At 45.9% G+C, this 26,893-nt stretch overlaps 1 protein-coding gene across 4 annotated transcripts in view; it reads right to left on the bottom strand.

Moving 5' to 3' along the window:
• Positions 1-7,642: 7,642 nt before the first annotated feature.
• TSPAN5 (tetraspanin 5) overlaps positions 7,643-26,893 on the bottom strand; it is a 157,551-nt gene continuing 138,300 nt past the window's right edge. For 3 of the 4 annotated variants that reach the window (XM_008707185.2, XM_008707186.2, XM_008707187.2), the window contains exons 3-8: positions 20,677-20,823; positions 16,577-16,747; positions 14,219-14,344; positions 12,293-12,340; positions 12,080-12,196; positions 7,643-9,868 (exon numbers count right to left, since the gene is read on the bottom strand). In XM_008707185.2, the coding sequence (XP_008705407.1) occupies positions 9,803-9,868; positions 12,080-12,196; positions 12,293-12,340; positions 14,219-14,344; positions 16,577-16,747; positions 20,677-20,823 (675 nt within the window). In that variant the 3' untranslated portion in view covers positions 7,643-9,802. The remainder of the gene's footprint in view (positions 9,869-12,079; positions 12,197-12,292; positions 12,341-14,218; positions 14,345-16,576; positions 16,748-20,676; positions 20,824-26,893) is intronic. The other variant, XM_040625025.1, reaches the window with a different exon arrangement.

Genomic DNA, 26,893 nt, shown 5'->3' with positions numbered 1-26,893 from the left:
AGTTTTCCTCAGTTTAACATTAATCCCCCTTCCTAGCAACACAGCTATTTCAAAAAATGGTTGGTTCCGAAATCCTTCAAGCCTGGATGAAAATTCATTAGCAAAATAATTTCTCCCAAGGCTTGATCCTCACCCATATCTGCCTTACCTATTCGGTGCTTAAGTAGGATTGGAGGGTTGGGGGAGAGGAGGGGCCCTGGGAGGGTTGAACACAGGCCTGAGCTCATCCAGAGTTGTCTGGAACTTGTCAGGGTCAGTTCATCTGTGAAAAAACCATCGTACAGGAAAGTAGAGATCTATTTTACAGAATAAAAGTCCATCCTTGAGGTGAGCATATACTCTCTACCCAGAAACAAAGTTATTTTCATCGTCTATTGACATGCTCAAAAAAGCAGCCTCATGAGTATCTAGGTGCTTGAGACCTAGAAGTTAACAATACAGGCCAATTGCATGGAAAAAAGACAATGTTCAAAGGCGTTCAAGTGTTAAGAGTTCTTCAAAGGAGAGTGTTATGGAGTAGGTCTTCGTGGAGCAGAGAGAGGGTCCCCGAATTCTGACAGAACCTCCCGAGAAAGCCATTTTTTTAGGTGAGGTCTAGGACACACATAGAGTTTGGGGAAGAAGAGCAGTGGAACCCCTCTCATCCCAATGGTGTAGGGACCACTACCTCCATCTTATACAGGAAGGCACTGAAGGTGGGAGAGAGGTAGTGTGGCTAAGGTCCCCCATGGGCGGTGGCCGAGCTCTAAGCGGCACATACACAGTCTGTGACCTTCTTATGTTACCACAAATGGGTTTCCTTTTTTCTAAAAGCAACCTGAGGAGTTTTCACTGTGTATAGATTGCACAGTATTAAAAAGACAATGGGCCCCAAAATAGAGACACCAAACCAAGACTTAATTAACAGTTTTGGTTTCTCCAAGAAATGAAATCTTAAACCAGTCAACCGGGAATTACCTGATCACACGAGTGAGTTAATGTGCCTGACAGACCCGTGCCATCCCCTAAAGCAAAGTGACCTGCCCACAACCAATCCACTTTTCACTAGTATAACCTCCTTGTTCCCACTCTCTTCTGCCAATAGAAGTCTTTCCTTTTGTACAGCAACTCAGAGCTCCTTTCTATGTGCTAGAAAGATGCTGCCGATTCTTCAACCTGAATCATTGAATAAAGTCAATAAGATCTTAAAATTTATTCAGTTGACTTTTGTTTTTGATTTTTGTTGTTTTTTGACTTTTGTTGTTTCGGTCTTAGCCAGTGACCAGCCTCCCATCCACAGCGAATGAGTCATGAAGGCATATGTTCCAATGCCCAGTTGGACTCCAGCTCTTTCCATGACAGAGTCCAGAAAGGAATCGGCATCTCATAAAGGCTTTGCCTCTGAGTGGAATGAGTAAGCCCTGACTCTTCCTATCCATTTTAATACTCTCTCTTCCCTCTCTCGCCCTAAAATTGAGTACCAACAATTAATATACATGAGGCTCAAAATACACGTGTCGAGAGCCAGCATTAGCAATTGTTCAAGGAAGCAGAGTAACGAAAGCATTAGAAGTTAAATTAGGACTTGAAGCCAGAGTCCTGGGATGGTCTTTCCTCAAGGCATGACGTACCCGTGCGGGCCACTGTCTCACCCTGAGCAGGTGGGGGGGGAGGGCAGCGCCGCCCTGCGCTCGGGACATCTCAGTGGCAAGTACCTCCATCACAACAGATCTGGGTGGCGAGGTAACTGGCATTCTAGTATTTTATTAAGGTAACATGACTGCTAATCTGGAAGAGATAAAAAGACCTAGTTTTCTTCTTTTGATTTTGGTGCAAATCCTGACAAATTAATATTTTTCATCTGAAAATTTAAATGTGAATGATAAGGTATTGACTGTGCATAGCTTTAAATAAGGCTTAACTGTGGGTGCCACAAATTAGATGTGTTCAATCCTTCGATACAGCCCTTCCCCTATTAGGAGTCTATTGATGTGTGAAGCATAAGAAAGGCATAAGGGAGTTGATTCCAACTTCATTTAGTTGGGAAGATCCTAACTTTCCAGGACCGATGGCTGGTTGGTTATAGTTTATCTATACCAGCATTTCTCAAACTTTCTGGCCTCAGGATCCTTTAATACTTAAAAATGGTTGAGGCCCCAAGTAACTCTTTCTTCTGTGGGTTATTTCTATGTAAAAGGGAGAAATATTTAAAACACAAAAATACTAACTAGACACTCCATGAATCGTCAGAGTGAGGGCATCATCACGCACGCAGTCTCTCACAATGTCCACTGTGCACTCAGGAAGGATAATAAAAAAGGAAATGTCTAAGTATTATTATGAAATAATGTTGACGTGACGGATTCTTTGAGAGGGTCTTGGGAACCCCCAAAAGTGCCTGGACTTTTGCTTTCGTATTGCCTATTTTGAGGACCCCTGATCTATACAAGAGAATACTATGTGACCATAAAAATGTTTATTGTCTAAAATATTCACTGATCATGAAAATACTCTATTTTGAAAAAAGCAGATTATAAGACAGCATAAACAGTATTAAACAATTTAAAACAAAAGAGTCATGGAAAGACATACACTGATTTGTAGGTCTATATGAGTATAGACCTCTAGTTGTTAAAAATATAAAATGTATGCAAATATATAAAAATATAAAAAATAAAAATGTTTTTCTGTTTTCCTGCATTTCCTACATTGAGCAGATTTTTCTTTTGTAACCAGCGTAAGACGTATTTATCAGACATACACATATTGCATATTTACTATCACCCTGCATTTTCCTTCCCAGACCTGAAAATTTCAACTTGGTAGCTTTAGGAAAAGTGTCCTCGAGAAATGTCAATGATAAGGCATGAATTTTGCACTGCTGTAAATAGGGCCTACCTGTTGATTGTCTTTGCCTCTCAAAGTGTGGTTTACAGATGACAGCAGTGTCATCTGGGACCTGCAGGAGAGACCCTGATAGTGTGGTAGGAATGACCTGGGAGCTTAAAAATGGGGAGTGGGGAAGGGCTGCAGGGTGATGTTTGGGGTTGGTTTCTTGTTTGGGTTTGATGTCGTCTGATGTTCCCAGGTGATTCTAGTGTGCGTCTACTGCTGAGAGCTACTGCTCTCTGGCTTCCACCTTAAAAAGAACAAGACTGTCACCTCCAACCTCCGCCTGTTTCAAGGCAATGCCCCCCCCCGCCCAGCTGCAACACGTTGGTGCTTACCCTGCCAGCTCGCGGGCCATAGAAATCTCACAGGCACAGTGGAACTGGACAGAGGAAACAGCTGGCTTCCAAAACAAGGAGGAAGTAAGGTACTTGCTGCCGTCCTGCTGAGCTCTAAGGCCATTTGATCTATAAAGTTTCAGTGACTTCATAGGAGGGCATGGGTGTCGTGGCTGTTACTTTATTGGCTTTCCACAAAATACTCAGATAATTCTGGCCGATTTGTGAAATGATTTTTTAAGTATTCTCATCAAAAGCCAGAGTTTTGTACCTGTAGACACTATCCAGCTTTACCAAAAATCCTCCTCCTCATGCAGACACCTCTTCATTCCAGAAGGAGGTGGCAATCACCTCAGTTACCAACGCCCCCCATTCGGCACAGGCCAGGGACCCGGCCACAGTTCCAGGACTCTGTGTGCTTGACTTTCTCACTGCTCATCAGCACTTTTCCGCACTCCTGGGGCCTCCCCACCTCCCCAGCAGCACTCACCTTCTTTCCTCCTGCCCTGGACTGGCTTCCTCTGCCCTGGCTAGGGCCCCGGTCAAGCCTGTCTTCCTCCTTGACACCTCCTTCCACTGCCCTGGGTTCGCCATCTGGGCCAGCACCACCTTGGAAGATAGCAGTTTAAAACTCAGGACAAAGTCTAAATTTTCCACACGGGTGGGGTTTTTCTCTCCTCCAGTTTACGTTTCCTCAAAAACATATGCACAGTGCTTACGGCACTGTGCCTGGAACATAGTAAACTTGGAGTAAATGTCACCTGTCACTTCAAGGGCTGGAGGACGCATTCCCCCGGCACCATGTTAGAGCAGGGTGTCGAGGAACCAGTGGGCTGATTCAGCCACAAAGCAACAAGAGTTAAAGAAAGCACACATCATGGAAATATAGCTATTTTATTTGTAAGGCTTTAATCGCCCTAACAAGTTACATTTAAGGTCATTTACTTAAATACAGACTGCAGGCCCACCATTTTCAATCATAATAAAGCATTCCGTGTGTTAAGATGTCCCACGAAACACGCTGAGACTATTTTTAAGAGCTTAGAGCAGACAGAGCGCAGCCCGTGCCGTGTTCAGGAGCGTCCATTGAAAGCGCGGGGAGCTCTGCCCAGGGCACATACACGCGAGGGTCCTACCGCCGAGAAGCCGCCTACGGACCTCGGAGCGGTGCTCCACGTCCACCCTGAAAGCCAGGGTTTGACTGACCAGGCAAACTCTGTGCTTGTTTCCTGGAGCTGCAGTAACAAAGTAGCACAAAGCAGTGGCTTGAGCCACAGAAATGGTCTCACAACTCCGGAGTGTAAAAAGTCCAAAGGCGGGGGCAAGATGAAGGTGCTGGAAGGTCTGGTTCCTTCTGGAGGCTCTGAGGGAGAATCCGGTCCATGCCTCCCCGCTAGCTTCTGGCGGCTTCCTGGCAGTCTTCGGCGTTCCCCGTTCACACGGCGTTCTTCCTCTGTGTGCATCCAAGTCCAAATTTCCCCCTTTTATAAGACCCATCCTACCTGTAGCAGGACCTCGTCTTAACTAATGACCTCTGCCACAGCTCTGCTTCCAGAGAAGGTCACACTCTGCTGTACTGGGATAAGGACTTCAACATATGACTTTTTGGAAGACGGTTCAACCCATAACAAACTCCTCCAACACCAGTTACAGTGGGTGATCCAGGCCACCCCAACACCCTCGCAATCTTCTGTAAAATCGAAGCTGTGGATTCTCAGATCAAAGCAAACCCCAGGTGATCCACACGGGCGCTTGTAGAGAAAATACCAGGAAGGCCGTACGCTTCGGGAGAACCGCCCGCCTGGCAGAAGAGCAGTTTTAGACAGCCACCGCCGCTTCTACAAACTGCGTCTGAGTCTTGGCAGGAAGGCAGGGCCCAGCTCTGACCGGCTGCCCCAGAGCCCCGGGAAGGCCCAGCAGCAAGGTCAGGACATAGATGGTAAAGGGAGCGAAACACCCTGCTCTCTCACTTTCCGAAACAAGCGAGGTCATTTCCAGGAGCGTGGAAAGGGAATAAAGGACTTGCCCCCCCAACGCACACAAACTACAGCCGTATAACCCTCAAGTTTCTCCAGAGCACAAGTACCTCTGAACAGTGATTTCATTCCCGCAGTAACTATCCCCACTCCAGTCAGTCATTTTACATGGTCACCACTAGGGGACAGGCCACTAAAACGTTCCCGTCAAACCATTTGCTCTGCAAAAGCTAAAGACTTGAAGCTAAGCTCCAGATTGAAAAGGCAGCCTTCTCCCACCTACAGCGCAATTACACAACCCATGAAAAGCAACAACATGGGACACACTATCTTGCTTGCATGCTGATTTCTTTTTGGGCTATATTTACGGTGTGAAAGCCATACAGTAACCTGCTCTTCCTCTAGCTTGAGAAGTAAAGGAGTAAATTGCACCGGCCAGCACAGGTGGCAAGCAGTTTGGTTTGGGTTCATGGACAGCAGGAGTGGACTAACTCGGGCATCCTGTCCCGGGTGCGAAACTTAAAAGAGAACTACTCAGCATGAACAATCCAAAGGAAGCTGTATATAATTCCCCAAATTCAAGAAGTCCTAAAAATGAGGACTTTTATAATTTTATAAACACTACCTTTGTCACAAACATCTCCAAAAAAGAGAGAAGGCAAAGGTAAGGCTAAAGATGGCTTTGGTCCTTGTTCAGAGTTTGGCTTCTCTCCTCTGCCCCCCACCCCTGCCCAGATACATATGCCTTATCTGTTGTCTTATATTTTATCATGTCACCAGAAGGCCAGAAATAGTACGTTTCCAGGCCAACCCTGCATGTTCCTTCTCAAAGACGAGGCTCCTCACTGCTGAGAGGGCAGCACCTGGAAGCAGCCCCGTGACCTCCCTGGAGAGAGCTGGCCTTGAACCCCCACTGACCAGTGTTTATGGAGAGGTTTCCAGTTCTCCCTTGGAGGTCTAAACAGGATTTCCCCAGAGAAAGAGGGCTTCGCCGAATAAATGACAAAGCGAGCTGCGGAGGGCCAGCCAGGTCACGGGGCTCCGGCTCCTCATTGTTCAGTCCCCCGGCTTCCCAGGGCTCCTGTCCAAGCAAGCCGGAAACCGACAGAGACGGACCCCACGGAAGGGCAGAGCTGCCCCACTCCTGCCCCCCCCCCCCAACGGGCCATGAATGAGAAAACATTCTGCACAATGAGAAAAGGCCAAGAGACACTTTTCAGAATCCCCTGAGAGAAGGATGACTGGGACCTGTAGCAGGAAGAAGGCCGACGGGAAACAAAAAGGTTTATTCCTCGGGAGAAGAAAGGACGGAGAAAAAAGTAAAGGGACTTCTCTTTTAAGTGCTTCATGATGCAAAATTCTGCTTCAATTCCTGTGATCATTTTTAAAAACCGTATTAGGTATTTTTAAATCGTGGAAGCAATGGTGTTTGTTGTAACTAAACAATAGAGATAAAGAGAAACTTAATAACCATCCTCTAAAGTCTACCTCCTAAATAGGGAAGAAACTTCCTGTAAGTTTTGAGTTTTGTCAACAAAAACTCAATTACTTCTGAGCTGTATTTGTTGGCTTTGTTTGCTGTGAGCAAGGAGGGCCAATTACCTCATACAGGTAGATAATCTCTACAGCACAGCTAAGAAGACTCAATAGGTATTATTTATCTCCAATTGCCACTGACAAATTTCTTTAAGGTTAAAATAACATTTTGGTCTCAAATATCCAGGGAAATGAGGTAAAGTGTTTCTCAAGTCCTGGGACATACTGGGTCTGAGAATACTATATGAACCTTCAAATTTTGTTTTCATTTGATCTTTGAAAAAAGCCTTTAATTCACAGTAATAATTCACAATAAAAGGACATTTACGTTGGCACTTCTCAAATGGGTTTTTGAGATTCTTGTTCTCAGGGACTACTAGAAACTGTTGTCTTAGGGGAAAAGTTGTGAATATTACCAAAATAATAGGTCCTGAATCTCACTGTGTATTCAGTTTTTAATGGGAGCTTCTTAAAAGCATAGACTCTGGCTCCCCAACTCCAAAACCGCTATGGGCAAGGTCTGACCATCTGTATCCTACGTTGTATCCTACGTGGTCCCCAGGTGACTGCGACCAGCAGACAGTGACCTCAGGGACAGACATTTCCTACATGCCCAGCTCTCCATCTGCACCCAGCAGCACAAAGGTTCCTTTCCCCCTTAGAGAACTGATCAGAGCGAGGCTTCTCAAACTGTGCCTCCAAGACACACAGCAACAGCATCACCCGCGGACTTGTCCAGAAATGCACATTCTCGCGGCCCACCGCAGACCTACGAAATCAGACATTCTGGGGATGGCGCAAACACAGTAATTGGTTTCAACCAATTACTCCGGTTGATCCCGACGCATGCTCAAGTCTGAGAAGCACCGGATTAGAGAATTTTGTGACTCCCAGACAGGTAATGAAGAAAGACATAACTCCATGTAAGGTAGAACCAGTTTATTAATGACAGCCTTAATTACAACCACTCTCAAGTGTAAAAAATAAAGGGTGATTAATTAAAATTTAGAACTCACTTGGACTTGCCGTTTGGCCTTTCACTGGATGTGCCAAAGGGAGGGAATCTTGCCTGATTCAGATGGAGTTCACGGGAGAATGAGGTAATAAGACAAGAGTGCCAACTGTGAGGCTCAAGTCTTCTCCATGTTGGAATGACATTACAGAATGACAACTGCGTGGGGCAGAGATGACATAGAATCATCTTACAGCCAGAATGTGGAATGAACAACTCTTAACTATACAGAGACACGAGCACACACATGCAGTCATACGCACACCCACACGGAGACAGTTTTCAAAGACTTTCTGTCCCTTCTCTGAGCACATTACCATGTTCATCAGCCGCAGGGATGCAACATGGGGCTGAAGTAGAACACCTTGCTAAGTTTCCATAAAGCATGCTTGCTGGCCGCCCAGTTTTGTGTTGGCAAGTGGGTCATCACTGCAAAATACACCTGTGGTTTCCCAGCATGCCACAGGCTAATATCTGCTCCCAGGAGAGGGACATCCTGGTAGAAACCAGCTGGATTCAAATCTGGGGACAAAATTCATCCCTCCCCACCTTAGTGGGGACAGGGGTGAGTGGCAGCACCTGGAAGGGTTTCCCACGTGGGGTCACAGAACACCTGCCCCATCCATGCACTTCCTTCCCAAGTATTTGTGCTTTGTTACCGTGCTGATGGTTAGTCTGCACTAGGAGAACAGAAGGAGCTCTGGCCATGCACTTGTTTTTTTGCTTTTTGTTTTTGTTTTGTTTTTTAATGAAAGCAAACTAAAACCAGAATAAGGAAAAAAAAAAAAAAACCAACGACATTTTAAGTCTTTTGATTATGTCAACACTGTTTCGGAATTAGGTTCAATTCCATTCAAAGAGAAGGGGGGGAGGGACTGCAGACCAGGCCCCGAAGACTGACAGCGTCAAGGGATTGCTGAGTCCATGGAAGCACTGGCAATGGCACGGCTGGCCAGTCCATTCCCAGCCAGGGAGGACACGTCAGAGCACTCAAGGCAGTGAACCTATGAAATAAATGCTGACCCAATAACGTTTATAAATGCTTGTCGGAAAGATGGCAGGAAAAGGAGCTGGTACAGTCGGATTCACAGGTCATGCAGGAAGAGCATACCAAAAAAATTAATATGCGAGCTGAGTTAAGAAAACACTTTCAGAGAAACTGTATCTTAGTTCTCACTTTTGGGAGACACACACACACACACACACACACACACACACACACACACAAAAGCAGAACAAAGCCCAGAATATTCCAGTTTCCAAAGAATCCAACAACTAATTTGGTGGGCTGGGGTGAGGGGTGTTAATTAATACCTCTTCATTAACCTCATTTTCTCCTTGAATTCACTGATAAATAAAGCTCAGGCCTACTTAGAACAACGATCTATCCTGCTAAAATTCAGCATCGTGAGGTGTTCCGATGCCCTTACTCCACGCACATGGCATACAGGACTTCCCTGAAAAGAGACACTCCAGGAGAGACCAGGCGCGACCACCCACATGACTTGTTGGATGCGATCACAATATCTGAACCCAAAGACAAGCTGTTTTCTTCTTGGGATAACAGGTCCCTGAAACGTACAGTGAAGGGATGCAAAAAAACCCAAAAAACAAAAAAACAACAAAAAACAAAAAAACCCACAGCCCTCCCAGGTAAGGGTTGAGTTTTAGAAAAGATGCACTTCTTTAGGCCACGGAACAGAAAGTCCCTTCAAGGTGTGACGAAGAGCAGAAACCGCCTCTCCCAGCCCCCCGATCACTGAAGGAGAGAACAAGACTGTGTGTTCCACAAACTCAAGTACATCCGGGTCCCTCACCCTCCCTTTTTTTCCTTTTTGGTAAGTATCCAACCATCCATAAATTCACGGCTACAGTAGAGATTCACGGCGCAATGACTTTCATACTGGTTATCTTTTTAATTCTGTCAGTGAGCAGCATCTCCCAGCTGTACCCGCCCAAAACCAAGTTCTCGGCAGTTCCATCACGTGGGATCGCAGTGTGGATCGGCTGGGCACGCTGGAGGGTCAGGAAGGCTGGGTCTGTCCAGTGTCTTAGAGCAGTGATGCAGGGCTCTACCAGCTAGCCCTGACAGCTTCAATATCACTAACCAGATTCTGAGCCAGGCAGATCCCAAAAATCTGAGAAAGGAAGGGAAAGAGTCAAACAGTGAAACTCAACTTCAGTAGGCTTCTCCCTGGCCAATGAATCACCTTTTCCTTATCTTTCATTTTTTAAATTGATAATTCATACACCATAAAATATGTCCTTTTAAATATTCAGTGATTTTTAGTATACTCTCAAGGATGTACAACTACGACCCACTATCTAAATCCAGAACATTTCATTACGCTGAAAAGAAACTGTACCCGTTAGCAGGCATTCCCATTCCCCCATCCCTGGCAGCCACTAATCTACTTTCTATCTCTAGGACTTGCCTACTCTGGACATTCCATATAAACGGAATCATATAACATGTGGTCTTTTGGGGTCACAGAGCAAAATGTTTTCAAGGTTCATCCATACAGCAGCATGTACCAGTAGCTCAATCCTTTTGATGGCTGGAATAATATTACACTAGATGGATAAAACACATCTTGCTTATCCTTCGTCAGTTGATGGACATTTACACTGTTTCCACTTTTTGGCTATTATGAACGGTGCTGCTATGAGTGTCCCTGTACAACTTTCTGGTGAACAGGTTTTCAATCTTTTGGGGGAGTGGAATTGCTGGGTCTTATGTGAACTCCATTGAAGTTTGAGGAAGCACAAAATCCATTTCCACAGTGACTACTGTTTTCACTCCCTTTAGTAATGTACGAGGGTTCCCATTTCTCCACATTCTTGCCAACATTTGCTACTGTCCTCCTTTTGAATTATATCCATCCTAGTACGTGTGAAGTGCTAGGTCACTGTGGTTTCGATTTGAATTTCTCTAACATCTAATGGTGAGCATCTTTTCATGTGCTTATTGCCTACTTGTACTTTCTTTGGAGATATATCTGATTCAAATTCTGTGGCCATCTTTAAATTGGGTTTGTGTTTTTATTGTTGAGTTTTTCTTTATATATTCTAGACACTACATCCCTTTGATTTGCAAATATTTTCTCTCATTTTGTGGGTTGTCTTTTCTCTTTCTTAATAGTATCCTTTTCAGCACAGAAGTTTAAATGTTGATGAAGGCCAACTTACCTACTCTCTTTGGTTGCTTGTGCTTTTGGTACCATATTAACATATGATGAAAAGGCTGCCTAATCCAAGGTCACAAAGATTTACACGTACACTGTCTTCGAAGAGTTTTTTATAGTTTTAGCTCTGAGGTTTAGGTCCTTGATCTATTTTGAGTTAATTTTTATATATGGTGTGAGGTAGGGGTCCAAATTCATTCTTTTGTCTATAGACAACCAGTTGGTCCAGCACCATTTGTTGAAAAAACTATTCCCATTGACTTGCCAAAAATCAACTGACCATAGATAGAGGTAGGGCTTCTTTCTGACTTTCAATTCTATTTCACTGATCTCTACGTTCAACCTTATGTACTACCTTGATCACTGCAGCTTTGTAGTAAGTCTGTAATTGGAAAGTGTGAGTTCTCCAATTTTGTTCTTTCTCAAGTTTGTTTTGCTATGCTGGGTCTGTTGCATTTCCACATGGATTTTAGGATGGGCCTTGTCCATTTTTGCAAAAAAGGCAGTTGTACTTTTGATAGGGATTGCATTGAACCTGTAGATCAATTTGAGGAGTACTACCACCTTAACAATAGTAAGTCTACCGATCTATGAATATGGGATGACTTTCCATTTATTTAGGTCTTAATTTCTTTCAACTACTGTGCCCAACTTGTGACCTTCTAAGAAAAGTACTATATCTCTACAAGATAAAAACCCCAGCTCTTGGGGCTCCTTAAGAGGGAAAGTGGGTGCTTCCTTCCCTCACTAACACTTTGACAAGGTGGTCCAGAGAGAGAAAGGGACACAGGATGTCTGTGAAACTCTAAAAAGTCTTAATCTTGCCACTGAGATCTCCTTCCAACCATCCCTGCCTGCCCCGCCTGTCACAAGGCAGTGATTACTTTGCCCATGGAAACACCAGAATGCCAGTAGGCAATTGCTGACCCAATCAATTTCTCCATCTTGAAAAGGAAAAAAGATTTCCTGAAGTATGTCAGGATACAAAATCTAAAATCAGGGCTTTAAATAAAATACAAACCAAACAGCTTACGTCTGTTCCCTAGCCCTCCGATGTGTCTTAAAACCTGTGACATTAAGGTGATTCAGCAGAGCTCCTGTCATGGGGAGGGCTCTCCCAGGGCATCATTTCCCTGTGACATCCATCAAGAAGCCTTGTCTTACCTGTAGCAATGCAATGCCTATGAAAATACCAGCCACGATGGTTAAATTGTCCTGCAACCACTTCTCAAACTGGGGCACACAGCCTTTCGTGTAGATTACAATCTGCTGGTCAACTTCCTTCACAAGGGAAGAGGAGAGCACAGTGTCACCATGCAAGTCCAAAAGCTCCTCCAACACCCTTTGTGCCAAGCGACAAGATGAGATTCCACTTACTGGTTTTTGCCTGGCATCATAGCCACACTGAGTGTTGATGACATCTTCCTGGTGGAGAAAGAAAACAGAAAGGTGAAATTCACTCAACAGCCAGCCCACCTGAGACTTAGCAGAAGATTCCTGTGAAGTGTCATTAATCGAAAGCGTACTTGGGCATGCAAATGTCCTAGGCACCAGGTTAAATAACACTTTGAGACATTATCCCAAGTAATTATCACAACAATCCTCAGAAGCAGGTATTAAAATATGCCCTCTTTCCCAGAAGAAGAAAACGGAGGCTCAGGAAATATATGAATAGCAAGCGCATTACTGACAACCTCCGGAAGCTTACGGGGGTTAGAAAACGGAGACATAGTAAAAGCCATGGGGAAACGGCACAATGACTATCTTCGTTTATGCTCTTTTACGGGAACTTTTACTTCTTAACCTATATACTTCCATATCATTTAAATGGTTTTTCAATGAGAATGCGTTACTTTAATAATTAATAACCAAAACAATGCCCCGACAACATAACACACGGACAGAGCCCCTGACACCTCACAGGCCCGATCAGAAACATGGGTTCTCCTGTTTCAGGTTTGTTTATTTTCCCCCTCCGCAGGGTATGGGGTAGATTTTATTAGCTCGGCATTTGTGGAATGAGAAATCTCGACCCAGAGTATCTGTAGTTGGAAAGGGAGGCATAATGCCTTCTGACACTTCATAATTCTTCTGGTGGAATGTTAACACGGGGCAGCAGCCGGAGACAGAACAGTTTGTCCCTGCTGGTCAGCGCAAGGCCACCTGAGTGACACCCGGGGCTCTGTGCTGGGCGCTCTCCTGCCTCTCAGCCCTCCTCAGAGGGAAGCAAGACATGAGCCACTGGGAAAGGTGGGCTTCCTGGCAAGGTCTCAGAGCAGGGGAGCACTGTCCTTTCTGATTCTCAGTCTCTTTCAGACCAAGAGTAACAGCCCAGAGACCCCTCTGAAGCCCTCAGAGAACCACTGTTCCACACCAAGACCATGACCCCTTTTCAAGAGCCCCAAAACATGCTCCACCTTGCATGGGGACACGGCCACTGAACTCACTAGCACCCTGGGCTCCGCTTGATTTCAAGAAGGGCGGTCTGGGGGCGGCTGCCTGGACCGACGGCCTGGGAGACCGAAGTAAGTGGAACGGACACGTGCAGAAGCAAATTCTCGCACTTGTTCTAACGCTCACTCCTGGCTTTTAACTTACAACCAGGCACTTGGCATTTTAAGTCATCCTACACACCAGTCACAGGATGTGACCCAAAACATAACCAAACCCACGGGGAAAGGGTTATGAACAGGTTTATCGCTTTTTCTTTTCTTAAATAAAACACAAACTGCAGTTATTATCATCGTTGCAACCGAGAGCCCAGGCAGCTACAGTCTTCCTACCTGGTAGACGAGCCCTATCGCACCTCAGACTCTTCTCCTGTCCCTAATGTTCTCCCAGAAGCAAGCCAGGAAGCAAAGGGTCACTGGCCCCCAGCCAATGCAGACTGCTCCCACCTAGCCCGTCCGCTCATAAGGAAGGAACAGACACTTCAGGCAGGCTTCCTGGGTCCGAAGCTCAGCTCCGTCACCTGCTAGCAAGGTGGACCTGGGAAAGTACTTAACCTCCACGGGCCTTCCTTTCACCCAAAGAGGGAAGATGATGGTGATCCTGGCAGTAGGAACGTTCTGAATTTTATTGAGTCAACTCACAAGAAGGCTGAGAATAAGAACCAGCGTGTGCTATTAAAATAATGTCAGCGAGGATCACTCCTCCTGGGAAGATCTGAACACTATGCCCCCTTTAGGGGCTGCAATTGGGACAAGCAGGTAAGAAGAGGCTTCAAGGAAAAAACCACTCTGCTCAGCCCCCCGCCCGGTGTGAGGCGCAGGGCTGGCCCGCAGTCTGCGGGCGCCCACTCACCGCGGGGTCCTTAGTGCAGCAGGAGAAGGGCACGCCGCATCGCTCTCGACTTGCGTTGGAATCTGTGCAATTGAAGTAAATATTTAGGTTCCAATCATCAGCTCCAAAAGCCCCACAGCACTGCCACTAGAGCAAACAGGAGAGAATTAGGACATCTCGACTTGGAGGCGCCTCCACTCCCCACCGCCAAACGACCGCCACCCCGCTTCCGCCCGCTCTAACCTCCTCTTCTGTCTCAGAATTTACTTTTAAACCAAACTAAACCTAAAGGGCCCCTATAAAAGCTTCCCAAATGACTGAGGCTCAAGACGCGTAAGGGTGTGCTGGCAGCTGATTTAAATGACTGAGGAGGCCCACGGGGTCAGGTGTTGGAAGGGAGGACAGGAGTCCTGCAGGAGCCTCAGTCAGAACAAGGTCTGCCTGGTGTGGGTGCCTGGAGGAACATTCTAGAAGGATAAACAGGACACTAAACTGTGGTAGTGTCTGAAGGAGGCTGAGGGTGGGAGAACTACAGGCTTACTTTTTAAAAACTGTGTTCTCTGCAGCCTTAATGGTTTTTTAAAAATCCTTTTTATTGCAGTATAATTGACATACAATAATCTGCACATATTGAAAGGGTACAATCTTGTAAGCTTTGACATATGTATACATTGTGAAACCACCACCACAATCAAGACAGGGAACATACTCATCACCCCCAAAAGTTTTAAGGGCTTACTTTTCATTGTATATCTGTTACTACTCTGAACTTTTTTTTTAAGAACATGCATTTACATTTTCAACTTTAAAAATTCCATCATCTAATTAATATCTATATAAAATGAGCTGTTAAAGTCAGTGAGTCTCAAAAGGGCCTGATTCAAGGACGGGCTGCTCCAGAGGCCCCTTCATTACTCCCCCTACTGACGAGCTCTACTCTCTGTCACGTGAACACCAAGCCTTGACCACTTTCGGGCTTTCAGGACCACAAGCTACTTCCAAACATTACACTCCAGGACAGAAAAATAAAATCACATGAAACAACGGTATTTCCATATGAAGCAGACAGCACTTCAAGAGGACGTGTATACGCATGTTCTCCCAGCTCGTCTGGTCCTCCGAGGGCTGGGCTCGCGCATCTCCAGGTCTGCCTACAAAGCTTCCTCAGATCTGTCATGCAAACCAGTGAGCAATAATACCTGGCAAGGTGTGAGCTTGCATCCATTATGACCTAACAAGACAGTGGGGTCTGCCGAGGTGAACCAGCGCTGAATTTCACACCTGACACGCAGCTCGCTCCTGGGCACTCGGGGCACTTCTGAGTACCCGACAGAGGAGGGCGCTCCCCTCGGGCAAGTGCCCACGCAGCCGTCTCCTCCCTTTATCAGAGGGGACCCCCACCTCCCTCTGGAAAGCTGTCCATCCCAGAAACAGCCACTGGTCCCCTGGGCTTCTGTTTGCCCGCTGGTCCTGCCGCAAACAGTTAGGTCACAGACACCACTGTCTAATTTCTCAGGGCATGCAAATAAAGACCTTCGCACCCGAGGTCAGTAACACTTTGAGCCTCATAGAAAACCACGTACATGTTATTAGAGTGTACTAATATTCGCAGGAGTGAAACAGCCGCTGTCATGATTTCTATTTTCCTAGTGGGGAAACAGGGCAAGGTTCCGTGAGCCCACGGCCCCGTCGCTAATTAGACTTTGGCACTAGATCTGTATTTCTGACCATTTTCTATTTTGAGTCACACAGGGTATCTGCGACTTCATTTGCATGACGGGGACGTCACCTGCTAACGTTGGGAAACCTGGGGGCGGGGGAGGTGCTGTGCTTAGCAGGTTTTTCACATGTCAGAAGCCACCAGGGCTTAGAAGTCGCTCAATGTTCGGTCGTGTGGGACTGCGTGTGCTATGACATTTGGATAGGCATGTTTCAGGAACTTTGTGGACAAATACTCTATCGCTGAACGTATCGTTGGGAGCCGCGAAGTGTGGAGGATGCCCAAAAGGGGGCAAGGAACAAGGAAGAATCCACATTAGACACCACGTAACCCGTGACACCTAGAGCGAAGCAATACTCTGCAGGTGTTGACGGGAAACAGTGTGTGTGCTTACAATCTCGTGGCTCGAGAGGTTTTCTCTGTCCCTCGGACTTAGGAGAAATTGAGATCAGTGAAAATAGAACATTTCCACTTAGGGTATAAATCATGGAAGTCATCAAGCAGGTTAGAAAAGAACGAATACACAAGAAAATCAACAACAAAAAAACCCCATGTGGCAAAGTCAGAGGTATGTTCCAGCTGGCGCGGGCAGAAGCCGGGAGTAACGTTCATTCCTCGAGGAGGCTTTCAACTTAAAAATAAACCAAATTTAAACTTACATATTCCTGCGTGAAGTCTATGAGGTTCTGCAAATCAATGTCATCTCTGTACGCTCTGATGTTGTTGTTTATAAAGAAATACAGCTGGTCTTTGATCCAGTCTTTGAAAACAAATGCCAGAACCCCAGCAGTGAGCTCCAGGAAGAAAATAATTCCCAGGAACACAGAAAACTAAGACAAAGGACACACAGAGAACAGTTAAAAGGGCTATTTTGATCATATATAGTTAAATGGTCCCTTCTAAAAAGGTCTGTAATTACATTGGGTTGTTACACGTGTCCAAAGCTTATAATCTTCAGTTTCTTAAGATTCATTAAGAGAATATTACACTCCAAGAAAGGTTTTTAAAAAATCGTTCATAATCACATTTTCGGGGTTCTGATGGTCCGTTTGGTAATTAGACAACAAAGCCTATAAGCAAACATGGATAACAGGAATCTCTCATTAGACCCACATTAAGGCCTAATGAGTTTCTCCGGATTCACGCACTGCCAGACGCTTGAACAATGACCCGCCCCTACCTCTAGTAAGCTCTCGTAATGTTGAGAAACGATCCCAGAATTTTCAGATCAACTGTCATTTGTTACTATGGCCTTGATTCTGTATGCAATACAGTCCTTTTTTGGATTCAGACACTGCTTTAAATCCCCTTTGCACCTACTTTACAGGGTCAAAGAGGAACTTTGGGGGGGGTGACTAGGACATGAAAATCATTTCCCATCATGAAAACAGAATGAAAACTGGGTTGAAAGCTTTCTTAGGAATGCTAGCTGTGCTCTCCCTTCTTTGTAAATACCAGCGTCGGAAGATTTTAAGTAACATCCCCCTGCAGCTGAAAGCAGACTTCTGGCTGATGTGGACAAGAATTTACACAGGAAGGCTGGGGGCGCCAGGTAGCATGGTGACTGCCCATAAAGCTGGAGAAATTCTCCTTTCATCTCGAAGGCTCAGAAGAGCCTCGACTCAGTCATACCAACGCACTGTTCACACCCACGGTTCCTTCCACTTCCTATCACCCCCACACTCTTACTCTTTCCCAACTTTTTTGCTGAAACAGATTATGAGAAATGAGGCCGTGAAGGACCAGGCAAGCTTCTGGTGACAAGGACAGAAAGGGGGACACTGAGGCCACGGTTGCTCAGCAGAGCCCGTGGCGGCTACAGGACTTGAGTGGCCGAGGAGGCACAGGGGACTAAAGCTGTCCGCTGTTTCTACGCTCAGCAGGCAGACATTAGCAGCCAACCGAGAGGAAAATGTGCTGGAGGAGTGGTGCAAAGAGAGTGCAGTTACTTATTAAAATAAGAAAAAGACAAAAGATGTGAATTCCTCCAGCAAATATCCAAAGGACCCATAATAGATCAGGTCCTGGATTTGGTAGGCTTTGCAGATGCAAGGATGGGTAAGACAGAATCCTGCCTCCAGAGACCCCACAGTCTTTAGATCTCCGTGTATCTGACAGTGTATATCCAGGGCGCCAAGTGCCGTTCTGGGAGGGTGGGCATGAGGGGAGCGGTGGAAGAAAGAAATAAGTGCCTGGCAAAGTCTAGGACTCCAAGGTTTGGCTCTAATTTAGACCCTCCAGAGCTCAGCCCTTGAGGTTCCACAGACCTCCCCCTGGTTATCTGTCCTGGATGGATTCAGTAGAAAGAGCACCTAAACTATCATCAGTGGTACCAATAACTTCAAAGTAAGATTTCCTCCATCTAGAGAAAAGGACGGGAAAAAAACGATCACTTTTATTCAATACCTACCCCATAGCGTAGAACAACTCCCCTCCCTTTATTAGGTACAGAAATACAAACGTTACCATGCTATACCAACGTGAAAACCAGAGCCAGCTCACGTCCACGTGCCCACAAAACAGCGCCGCAGAAGTCACGCGAGATTTCGATTCAGTGTTTGTCCTCACCACCATAAAGGTCAGGCAAGTTCATTTTCCAGCTACCCTGGTAAAGTTTTTCTTAGTGCTATATGATACAGAGATCAAAAATTGACTTCAAATTAAATTCTTATCGACTATTTGGCAGAAACCCGTGTGCTCTGGCCCTGTGACCTCACTTCCCCCATGTCCAAAGGTGCGGAGACTGACTCGCAGACTCCGTCTTAGGGCCTCCGTCGACCGGGAAGCTCCGTTTCCATTTCACATTCTCCTGGCTCTCAGACTTCCCCTCAGCAGACCTCCTCGCCTCGCGGCCTCAGATCTCCGGGGCTGTGAAAGGCATGCTGACATTCACTTACTTATTTCATAGCTCCTGCTCAAAGAATATTCTGGGCCAGTTTTTATTGTTTGTACTAAATAGAGAAGCCATTTTAAATATTACCCGTGATTTTCAAAAGCCAAGAAACAATACAATTTTCTTCATTCCCAACATGGGACTTTACAAATTAAGGTGCTGATTTAGAGAAACGGATCTATTTCTGCCTGTTCACTCTGGTACCTTCAACGACAAACACAACAAATTGTATTGAAGGGACTACGCTTATAAACTAAAATATATTCAAGGAAATCCCATTAAAGGGGATCCCATATTTGGAGGCATGGAGGCTCTAACTGGTAAAATAGTGGCAAATGGTTAAGTATTATCCAGGGCAAATGGTTACGTACCATAGAAAAGCTGAGTGAGGTGAGCCCACACATTTTGAAGGATCTCGTGCCAAGAAGACTGGCAGGTGAGGATCGGGGGCAAAGCTCTCCTGGGGACGCCACAGGTCTCTGATTAGGTGGGCAATGAAGTAAGTGTGTGTGTGTGTGTGTGTGTGTGTGTGTGTGTGTGTGTGTAAAAAGGGAAAATGGGAGATAAGGCCAATGGAGTGTTGGGAAGCCAGCTGCTCCCACCACAGACCAAGGTAAACAGAACAGAGAATCAACTGCTCGCTCAGTTGTATGGAGGCCCAAGTATCCCTCAGTTTCCCTGACAGCAGAGTCATGTAAACTTACAGGTTAAACACATGAACTTCCAGGTGAGATTCGCTAAAACCTCCTCTGTACCAGAGCTGCCCAAATTTGAAATGGGCTACCCTGGGTGGGGTATGGTGCGTGCATGCTCCTTAGGGATATTCAAGAAAGAATGCCAGACGACGACGTGGCAGAAGTGCTGGGGAAGAGAAGCGCGCACGGCGTGCGGTGCGGACTAGTGCTAACACAGGCTCTGCTTGTCAGTGAAAATGGCCCTGGACCATGCTGAGCAGGATTCTAGGAACAGGTGACAGGATCCTACTCCTGTCGTCTAGAAATCCCACCATCTTGCCTCACCACACAAAGGAGGATTTTTTTCTTCTTCATCCTTTCCTGTTTTTGGAAAGGGGAGCGGACGCTGTGCAGAGGACATCGACACAGAGCCCGCCACAATGCCAAGCTCCAGAATGACCGGTATCCGGCTAACCTTTGGCCACACTTACCAAACCTGCCTCGGATACGTACGTGGAAGCAGGGCCCGTTCCATCCTCCTCTGGAAGGAATCTCCAAAGGAAAGGCTTTCTCATTCTCTCCTTTTATTACTTATCTGCCCCCTGGTAAAACTCCTCCTCCAAAAATATTCATGCGAACAGTGATCACACCAAACTCCCTGCAAAGGATCTAATAAATGCTGCTGATCATACAAAAGGAGAACCCTGGACTGGCAGAGAAGAAGGAAGACGCGCCTCTACTGTTTCTCCCGCTCACCGAAACCTATGACTTAACAGATTGCATCTGAATAGGCCGCAGCCACTGGGCTTATGCCTGGTTTTTCTAAACCAACCGTATGAACAGCTCCCTACTGACTATGTGCTTAAAAGAGGAGGAAGAAAGCACCTAAAGGAAGAAAACTATACATATACCTACCTCAGTCTAAAGGCATTTGAGGGATTGGAATGCAAAGTCCTGACACAGCCATGCAAAATCTCCACGGATGGCACGGGTTGGGGCTGGTACTTCCATTTTTAAGGAAGCATGGGGGGCGGGGGGGGCAGTGATCTAGAGAGTTCTCCGGAAGGGAAAGCATTAACTGGGCCATATTGTCACTGTGCCTCTGGCAGAGCCACCTCGCCTATAGAGAGGGTGTCTTCCTGTGATAAGATGGGAGCTTGGCCCTCGGCCGCCGGCAGAACGTGATACTCACGAACTTGAGAAGGAACGTGTTTTCCCGCAGCGCTCCAATGCACCCTGCGAATCCCAAAATGAACATCACTCCTCCCACCACGAGGAAGAGCCAAACCGGGTCAAAGCCGCCGAGATCGGTGATGGAAGAGATGTTGGACAGAACTCCCTGGGGACAGAGAAGCAAACAACAGGGCACTAGGACGCAGGGACAGTTTTTCAACATGGAAAGATTATTACAATTGTCTTTTCTCCTTGCAAAGAAAAACTTCAGAGGTAATCTGATTGTTAGGTGGGATTAATACTCAAGAAACACTGCAAAAAATAAATAAAACCAAACAAACCTACTTTCTTTCCAAGGTGTAGATGGGTTTGTATTTTTGGCAAAACTGTATAAAGCAAAGAAATGACCCCGAGAAACGGTCATCAGACCCTGTATGGAGAAGATGTGATATTACGTTTGTCTTCTACGTCCCAAATGAAAGTGGTCATGGGTAAAAAACAGCGTGCAAGAAAAACACACTGCCCAACACCCAGGAAGAGAAGTCACCTTTCAGTGCCCGGGACAAGCAGGGGTCAGACAAGTGTCTGCTTCAAGCCTGAGGCATTTCTTAGGGAACAAGGGCCGAGCTAGACGCTGCAGGCTGACACAGCGGCCAGTCCCAGCCACAAGGCCCTGAAAGTTTTCCAGGGAAAAACCGTGCCTCAGGATCCCCCTCCTTCCCAGGAGACTCTATCAGGCTCAGATGCCCAAAGCCCACTTGGGCGGTCTGTGCTCACGGCTGTCCCCTCTTGAGTTATTAAGCGTATTCCCTTACCACTGTTTTTTAAGGACTGACACTTAAATGATTCACAAACCCGGAGTTACTCCCTGGCTTTCCACCCTTCTACTCTCCTGCCAAAGGAACCAGAGTGCTTTCATTTCTCTATGAACATGCTATGTTTTTTTTTTACAAAAATAATTTCTCCCTCAACCATGATACCAGGTCAAATACCACCCAGAACCTATGTTAGAAATTACGAGATTTTTTTTCCCTCTAAAATACAAGGTGCATATTTGCTATTCATTCCTACAGAGACAGACTACTGTTACTTTGAAACTGTGAATGTACAGGAGTCTTAAATACCCAGTATCACCAATATTTTATTTTCTTATCTTATTAAATTTGTTTTGAACTCTCAAAATACCCCAGAGTATCACGGTATAGTTTGCTGTGAAGTCTTAAATCGTTTGTTTCAAAACACTCCCAACAACCTGAAAGAACAGAAATTATTTATCTGATTTTATGTATACTTTAAGGAAAATGGAACCCAGAGAGGCTTGGTGACTTGCTGGAGGTCACACAGCTATATATTGATTTTCTGAAACCAGAGCAGAACGTCTACTTCAGTGTTCTTTCCCCACCAAGTGGAAGCCATGTATCTGCTTCCCCGCACTTCCCAGTCAGACTGGACCAACACCTGAGTTTAGGAGTTTTAAGTTTTATCCATTTTAATTAAAGCTGTAGGATCATTCGGAAAAAACATCTTTTGTTTGTTGGGTTTTTGTTTCTTTTAGGGGGGGCATTAACTTAAGAGCAATAATAGGATATTAATAATAGAACACATATGAGAAATAAAGAACTGTTAACATGTACAATTTAAACCTTACAGGAAAGGCCAAAGGTTTAAATAAAGTCACAGATGAAGGGTTGAAGGATTAGGGAAGCAGTTAGGAATGTAGGGTGTGTCCACTAACTTCTGAGGAGACGTCACAAACACAACCACACCCTTCGTGAGACTGCTCGGACCAATGGTTTGATCCAGTGCTGTGCTTCTTAGATTTCCAAGCTCTGAATTATGAATACTCCGGGGAGGGGTGGGGGGCACACAGAAATACTGTTACCGAAATTCTCCACCTACACAGATGATACTAAGAAAAACACTGCTGGAGAAGTCACACGAAATCCGGGCAACAGTGGTGAGGAGCCAGTGTTGGAAGGAAATGAACCTCTCCCCCTAGAATGCCTTTGAACACAGGTGTTAATACCTAAAGTCTTAAGGTTTTGGACCCGCTCAGCCAGGGGGAAAGACGATGTTGGAGGGTACATGATAACATTCTTAAAACTTAAAAAGTTAACTTAATTATGAGAGAAGGAGACTCCATTTCCTTGGCACTAAGAAGAGGCAGGAGAGGTGGAAGTGACAGGAGGCGATGTCGGCCGGATCACAAGGAGCCCTTTCTGACAGCAGCAGGTCTCCGGCGATGGATCAGAGAAGGCTTCCACTCATGGGAGAGCCAAAGCCACGAGCCTTTGTCAGTCGTGCGGTAGGACGGATTCCCAAACTGGATGGGACATTGGGACTCAATGACCTTTAGGTTCCTTACAACTTTAAGACCATTCTATGATTTCACCCACTTTTAATGGGCTTTTTGTGACTCACACTCAAGTCTGAGCAAAGATGAGATTGTTCCCAAACACTCTTCCATGAGCTATGGCTGGACACAAAGAGGTCACGGATAAAAAAGGCAATTATCTGGGCAACTCTGGCCAAGCAAGTCAGGCACCACCAGGAACACCGGTGTCTCACACACCGAGCTATACCCCAAAAGGCTACAAAAAAAAATATGATCTACGGGACACCTGGGTGGCTCAGTCAGTTAAGTGTCTGCCTTCAGCTCAGGTCACGATCATCCCAGGGTCCTGGGATCGAGTCCCACATCGGGCTCCTTGCTCGGTGGGGAGCCTGCTTCTCCCTCTGCCTGCTGCTCCCCCCTGCTCGTGTGCACACGCTCTGTCTCTCTCTCTGACAAATAAAATCTTAAAAAAAAAAAAAAAAACGATCTCAACTGTCAGTAGATTCCTGGATCATCTGTCCTCTCTGTCCTCCTTTGGAGGAGGAGTATTCGGCTTTGCAGACAAACTTATTTTCATACTTTCACTCTGTCCGGCCTACAGGGCCAGCTTCAATTGAGGGGCCTGCAACCATTTCCATGGAAACAACAATCATTTGGGGGCCTAGCTGGCCTGCAGATTCTACTTTTAATCCTAAATTCTGGCAAAAGGCAGGGCTGGAGACAGATCCTGAGTGCTTGGGGGAAATAATATTCTGCAAAGCATGAAAAAGACTACCGAGAACTTTATTTTTAATGGATTCAGAATATGCCCAGGTCGTTATCAGTTGAAAACTAACTCAAATCTTCAAACCCCAAGTTTTTCCTTCTCCTCGGGATTAGGATTACTTACCTAGACGGAGCTGAACAAAAGACTGCCCTCCTTTCCCCGCGCCAGGTCTCCCGAGAGCCCCTGAAAAGCAGTCTTCCTGCTTCCAACTACACAGAGAGATTACAGAGGCCTGAACACATTCCTGGCGGCAGATTCTGGATTACGAGAGTGACAGGGAGCTGACGGCTCGGCCTTCTGCTGAGAGATGGGGTCTTCTCATTGGACTTTTTAATTTTGTTAAGCTCAATTTGACAAATGAGTAAGAAGTGAGAGAACATGCCTGCTGAAGAATTATTATCATTAAAGCTTGTACTTGACAAGCAGCCGGAAGAAAAACATACAAGCTCTAAGATTACAGTTAAGTCTGCCAAGTGATTTAAAATAGATGTTCCACCCCGTGGTAAATCCCCAGGAATGCACGAGAACACCACCGGCAGACACCAATCTTCTGGGCACCTGTGGGCACCACCCTCTTCTTTGCGGAAGAACACTTTCCCCTTCTTGTGAGGATTCCTGTTCCCCCAAATGCACTCCATGTGCCCCTCGGAGCTGCCGATTCTCATGTGACCCCACGTCCCTTGTGACAATTGAGAGGTCTGATGGCCTTCCTCGGACACCAGTACTTAGAACAGGCGTCTCCCTCTGGTGGCTGAAGCCGTAAAAGGCCCAAATCTGCGGCCACATGCAGTGGGTTTTCACCATGTGGAGAAAGTCAATCCGCAGTGAGAACTAGAAAGCCAGGTTTAGGAATACACAAAGAATAAGGGCCGGGAGGGAAAATCCTGCCAGCATTACAATCCCTGACCCGACAAGGAGTTCCGCGAATCACTCCCAAATCCTTAGAATACACTGCCCTTGACTGCACAAGGGGCTTCTGTGAGGGTCTGCGTCTGCGTCTGACGAGTCCTGCACAACCTGACAACAGCTCGGAATAAACCAGGCTTTTAGTGCCGTATGTGTGCTTATACACAGGTGTGTAACACACACACACACACCCCACCAACACCGGAAGTTCACACTTTATGCTGGAAAAAAGTTCTGGGGGCAGGATGGGGAGCAGAAAAGAGGCAGAGGTAAGTGTTGGACTTAATATGGTCCCTCTACTCAGCGGGCTGATACTTGCAGTCAATGGAGAAATTAAGCCAGTGTAAACAGTCTTCCTTCTTGTTGACTCCCTATCAATTCAGCATCAATGAAATGAGTTCTAGATGGAACTCTTAGGTGCTTTGTCTCCATCACTGACACACAATACATGATTAAAGCTCCAATTCTCCATGTAAACGTCAATGTTCAGTCCTTGGGCTTAAATATCAACTTTTTAGAACTCAAACTTGTCAGGGAAAAAAAAAAAAAAAAGAAATACAAAATGTCATCTGGCTACTGTCCTCTGTAGCCAGAGCTGCTGCTTATGTGAGAAGTACACACACAGCCTGGTATTTGCATCCCACGAGTACGTGCTCGTACGTCTCCTACAAGGATCCTTCAGGCAGAGCCCTGGGAGCTCCAACTGTTAAGGATCCTGGACTCTGTGCATCAAGTCAGAAAATAGCATCCTAGGAAGTTGAATCTAACTGAATGGAGACAAATGGATGAGAAGCAGATCCATTAGCCACATGTACTTCTTCCTTTATCCATTTGCTCGGGTTGACATGAACATGGTATTCTGAACAGCCACAGTGGAGAAAGAGAGAGTCAGAGTAAGAAAGCCAGAGACAAGATCGCAGGTCACAAGAAAAATATATCAAGTACTGCAGACTCAAGAATATAGGGAGATTTCCTACACATATGTTCTTTGTTATCATTAAGATTATATTAATAAAAACTGGCTTGTGAGAGTTCTTGCCATTCATACTACATAGTCCTGTACCCACAGTCCAATGCCCCGATCTAGAGCTGGTGCCGCAGCAGAGGCAGAAACACGCTGACCACAACGTCAAGTGCCACTCCAAACACAAAATGATTATCAGCCAATTAAAAAGTTGAAAAGCAGACAAATATATTCAGCAAATTAGCTATTCCACAAATTGGCTTTTGGACAGCTAGCTCTTGGCATATCAATCCAGAGCCTTTAAGAGATGGTCCTCCAGTGAAAATAGGACATCTCCATTATCTAGTAGGGACTAACAGTATCTCTCAGAACTTAGCACGGAGACCTGTATGTGTCTAAAAAGAAATAAGACGTGCTCATGAAACACGACTAAGGCAACATCAGACAGAAGCTTAGAGAGCCAACAAACACAAAATGTACCAGTGTGCATTCACCGTGGTAGAAGGGAGATCTGATATTCCAGTCACTCAGACAAGGCTGCTCTCGAGTGTGGCAGGGAGCATTCATCCTGCACCGGACTCAAGCCCCCCCGGTTCGCCCACAATTTCCCCTGGAATCCTGGAACACAGAAAGAGGGTAGCCTGGACAGTGCTAGGCGCGGGGCAAAGAGACAGGATATGATAATACAGACATCTCGTCCTGAATCCCAGTTCCATGACCTACTTACCTGTGTGACCTTGGGCAAGTCACCAACCCTGCCTAAGTCTCAATTTCCACATCAGTGAAATGGTACCCCACATCATAAGGATGAAGGAAATAATTCAAGTAAATCCAAACACTATGCGAAGTGCTTGGCACAAAATAAGAATTCAATGAAAATTTATCACCATCCTCATTCTCATCACTATCCTAATTAGACCAAGAGGAGACATCAGATGCTACTGAGGCACATAGGAAGGGCATCTAACCCAACTGCCCTAGAGAGGAATCCACCTGGCTCTGGTACTTGTTCTGCGGGGCCCTTTTAATAAGCAAATCCATGGCCGTATCATGATCATGCCTAATGGAGGTGGCAGTAACTGACCTGCCAATCAGCTCTTCTTTGTTGGGGGATGGAAAGTCACCTAAAGACACTCTAAGTAAAGGCGGAAAAGAGAAGCCATGAGTAAGCAAAAGCCACGAGTAGGCAGAAGTCATGAGTGGGTAGAAGCTAAGAGTACACAGAAGTGGTGCAGTGGCTAAAAGAGCAGCGAGAAGTGAGTCAA

The sequence above is a fragment of the Ursus maritimus genome, unplaced genomic scaffold (genome assembly GCF_017311325.1).
Source record: "Ursus maritimus isolate PB19 unplaced genomic scaffold, ASM1731132v1 scaffold_8, whole genome shotgun sequence".
NCBI classification, from domain to species: domain Eukaryota; kingdom Metazoa; phylum Chordata; class Mammalia; order Carnivora; family Ursidae; genus Ursus; species Ursus maritimus.
This window is presented reverse-complemented; position numbering and strand designations above follow the sequence as displayed.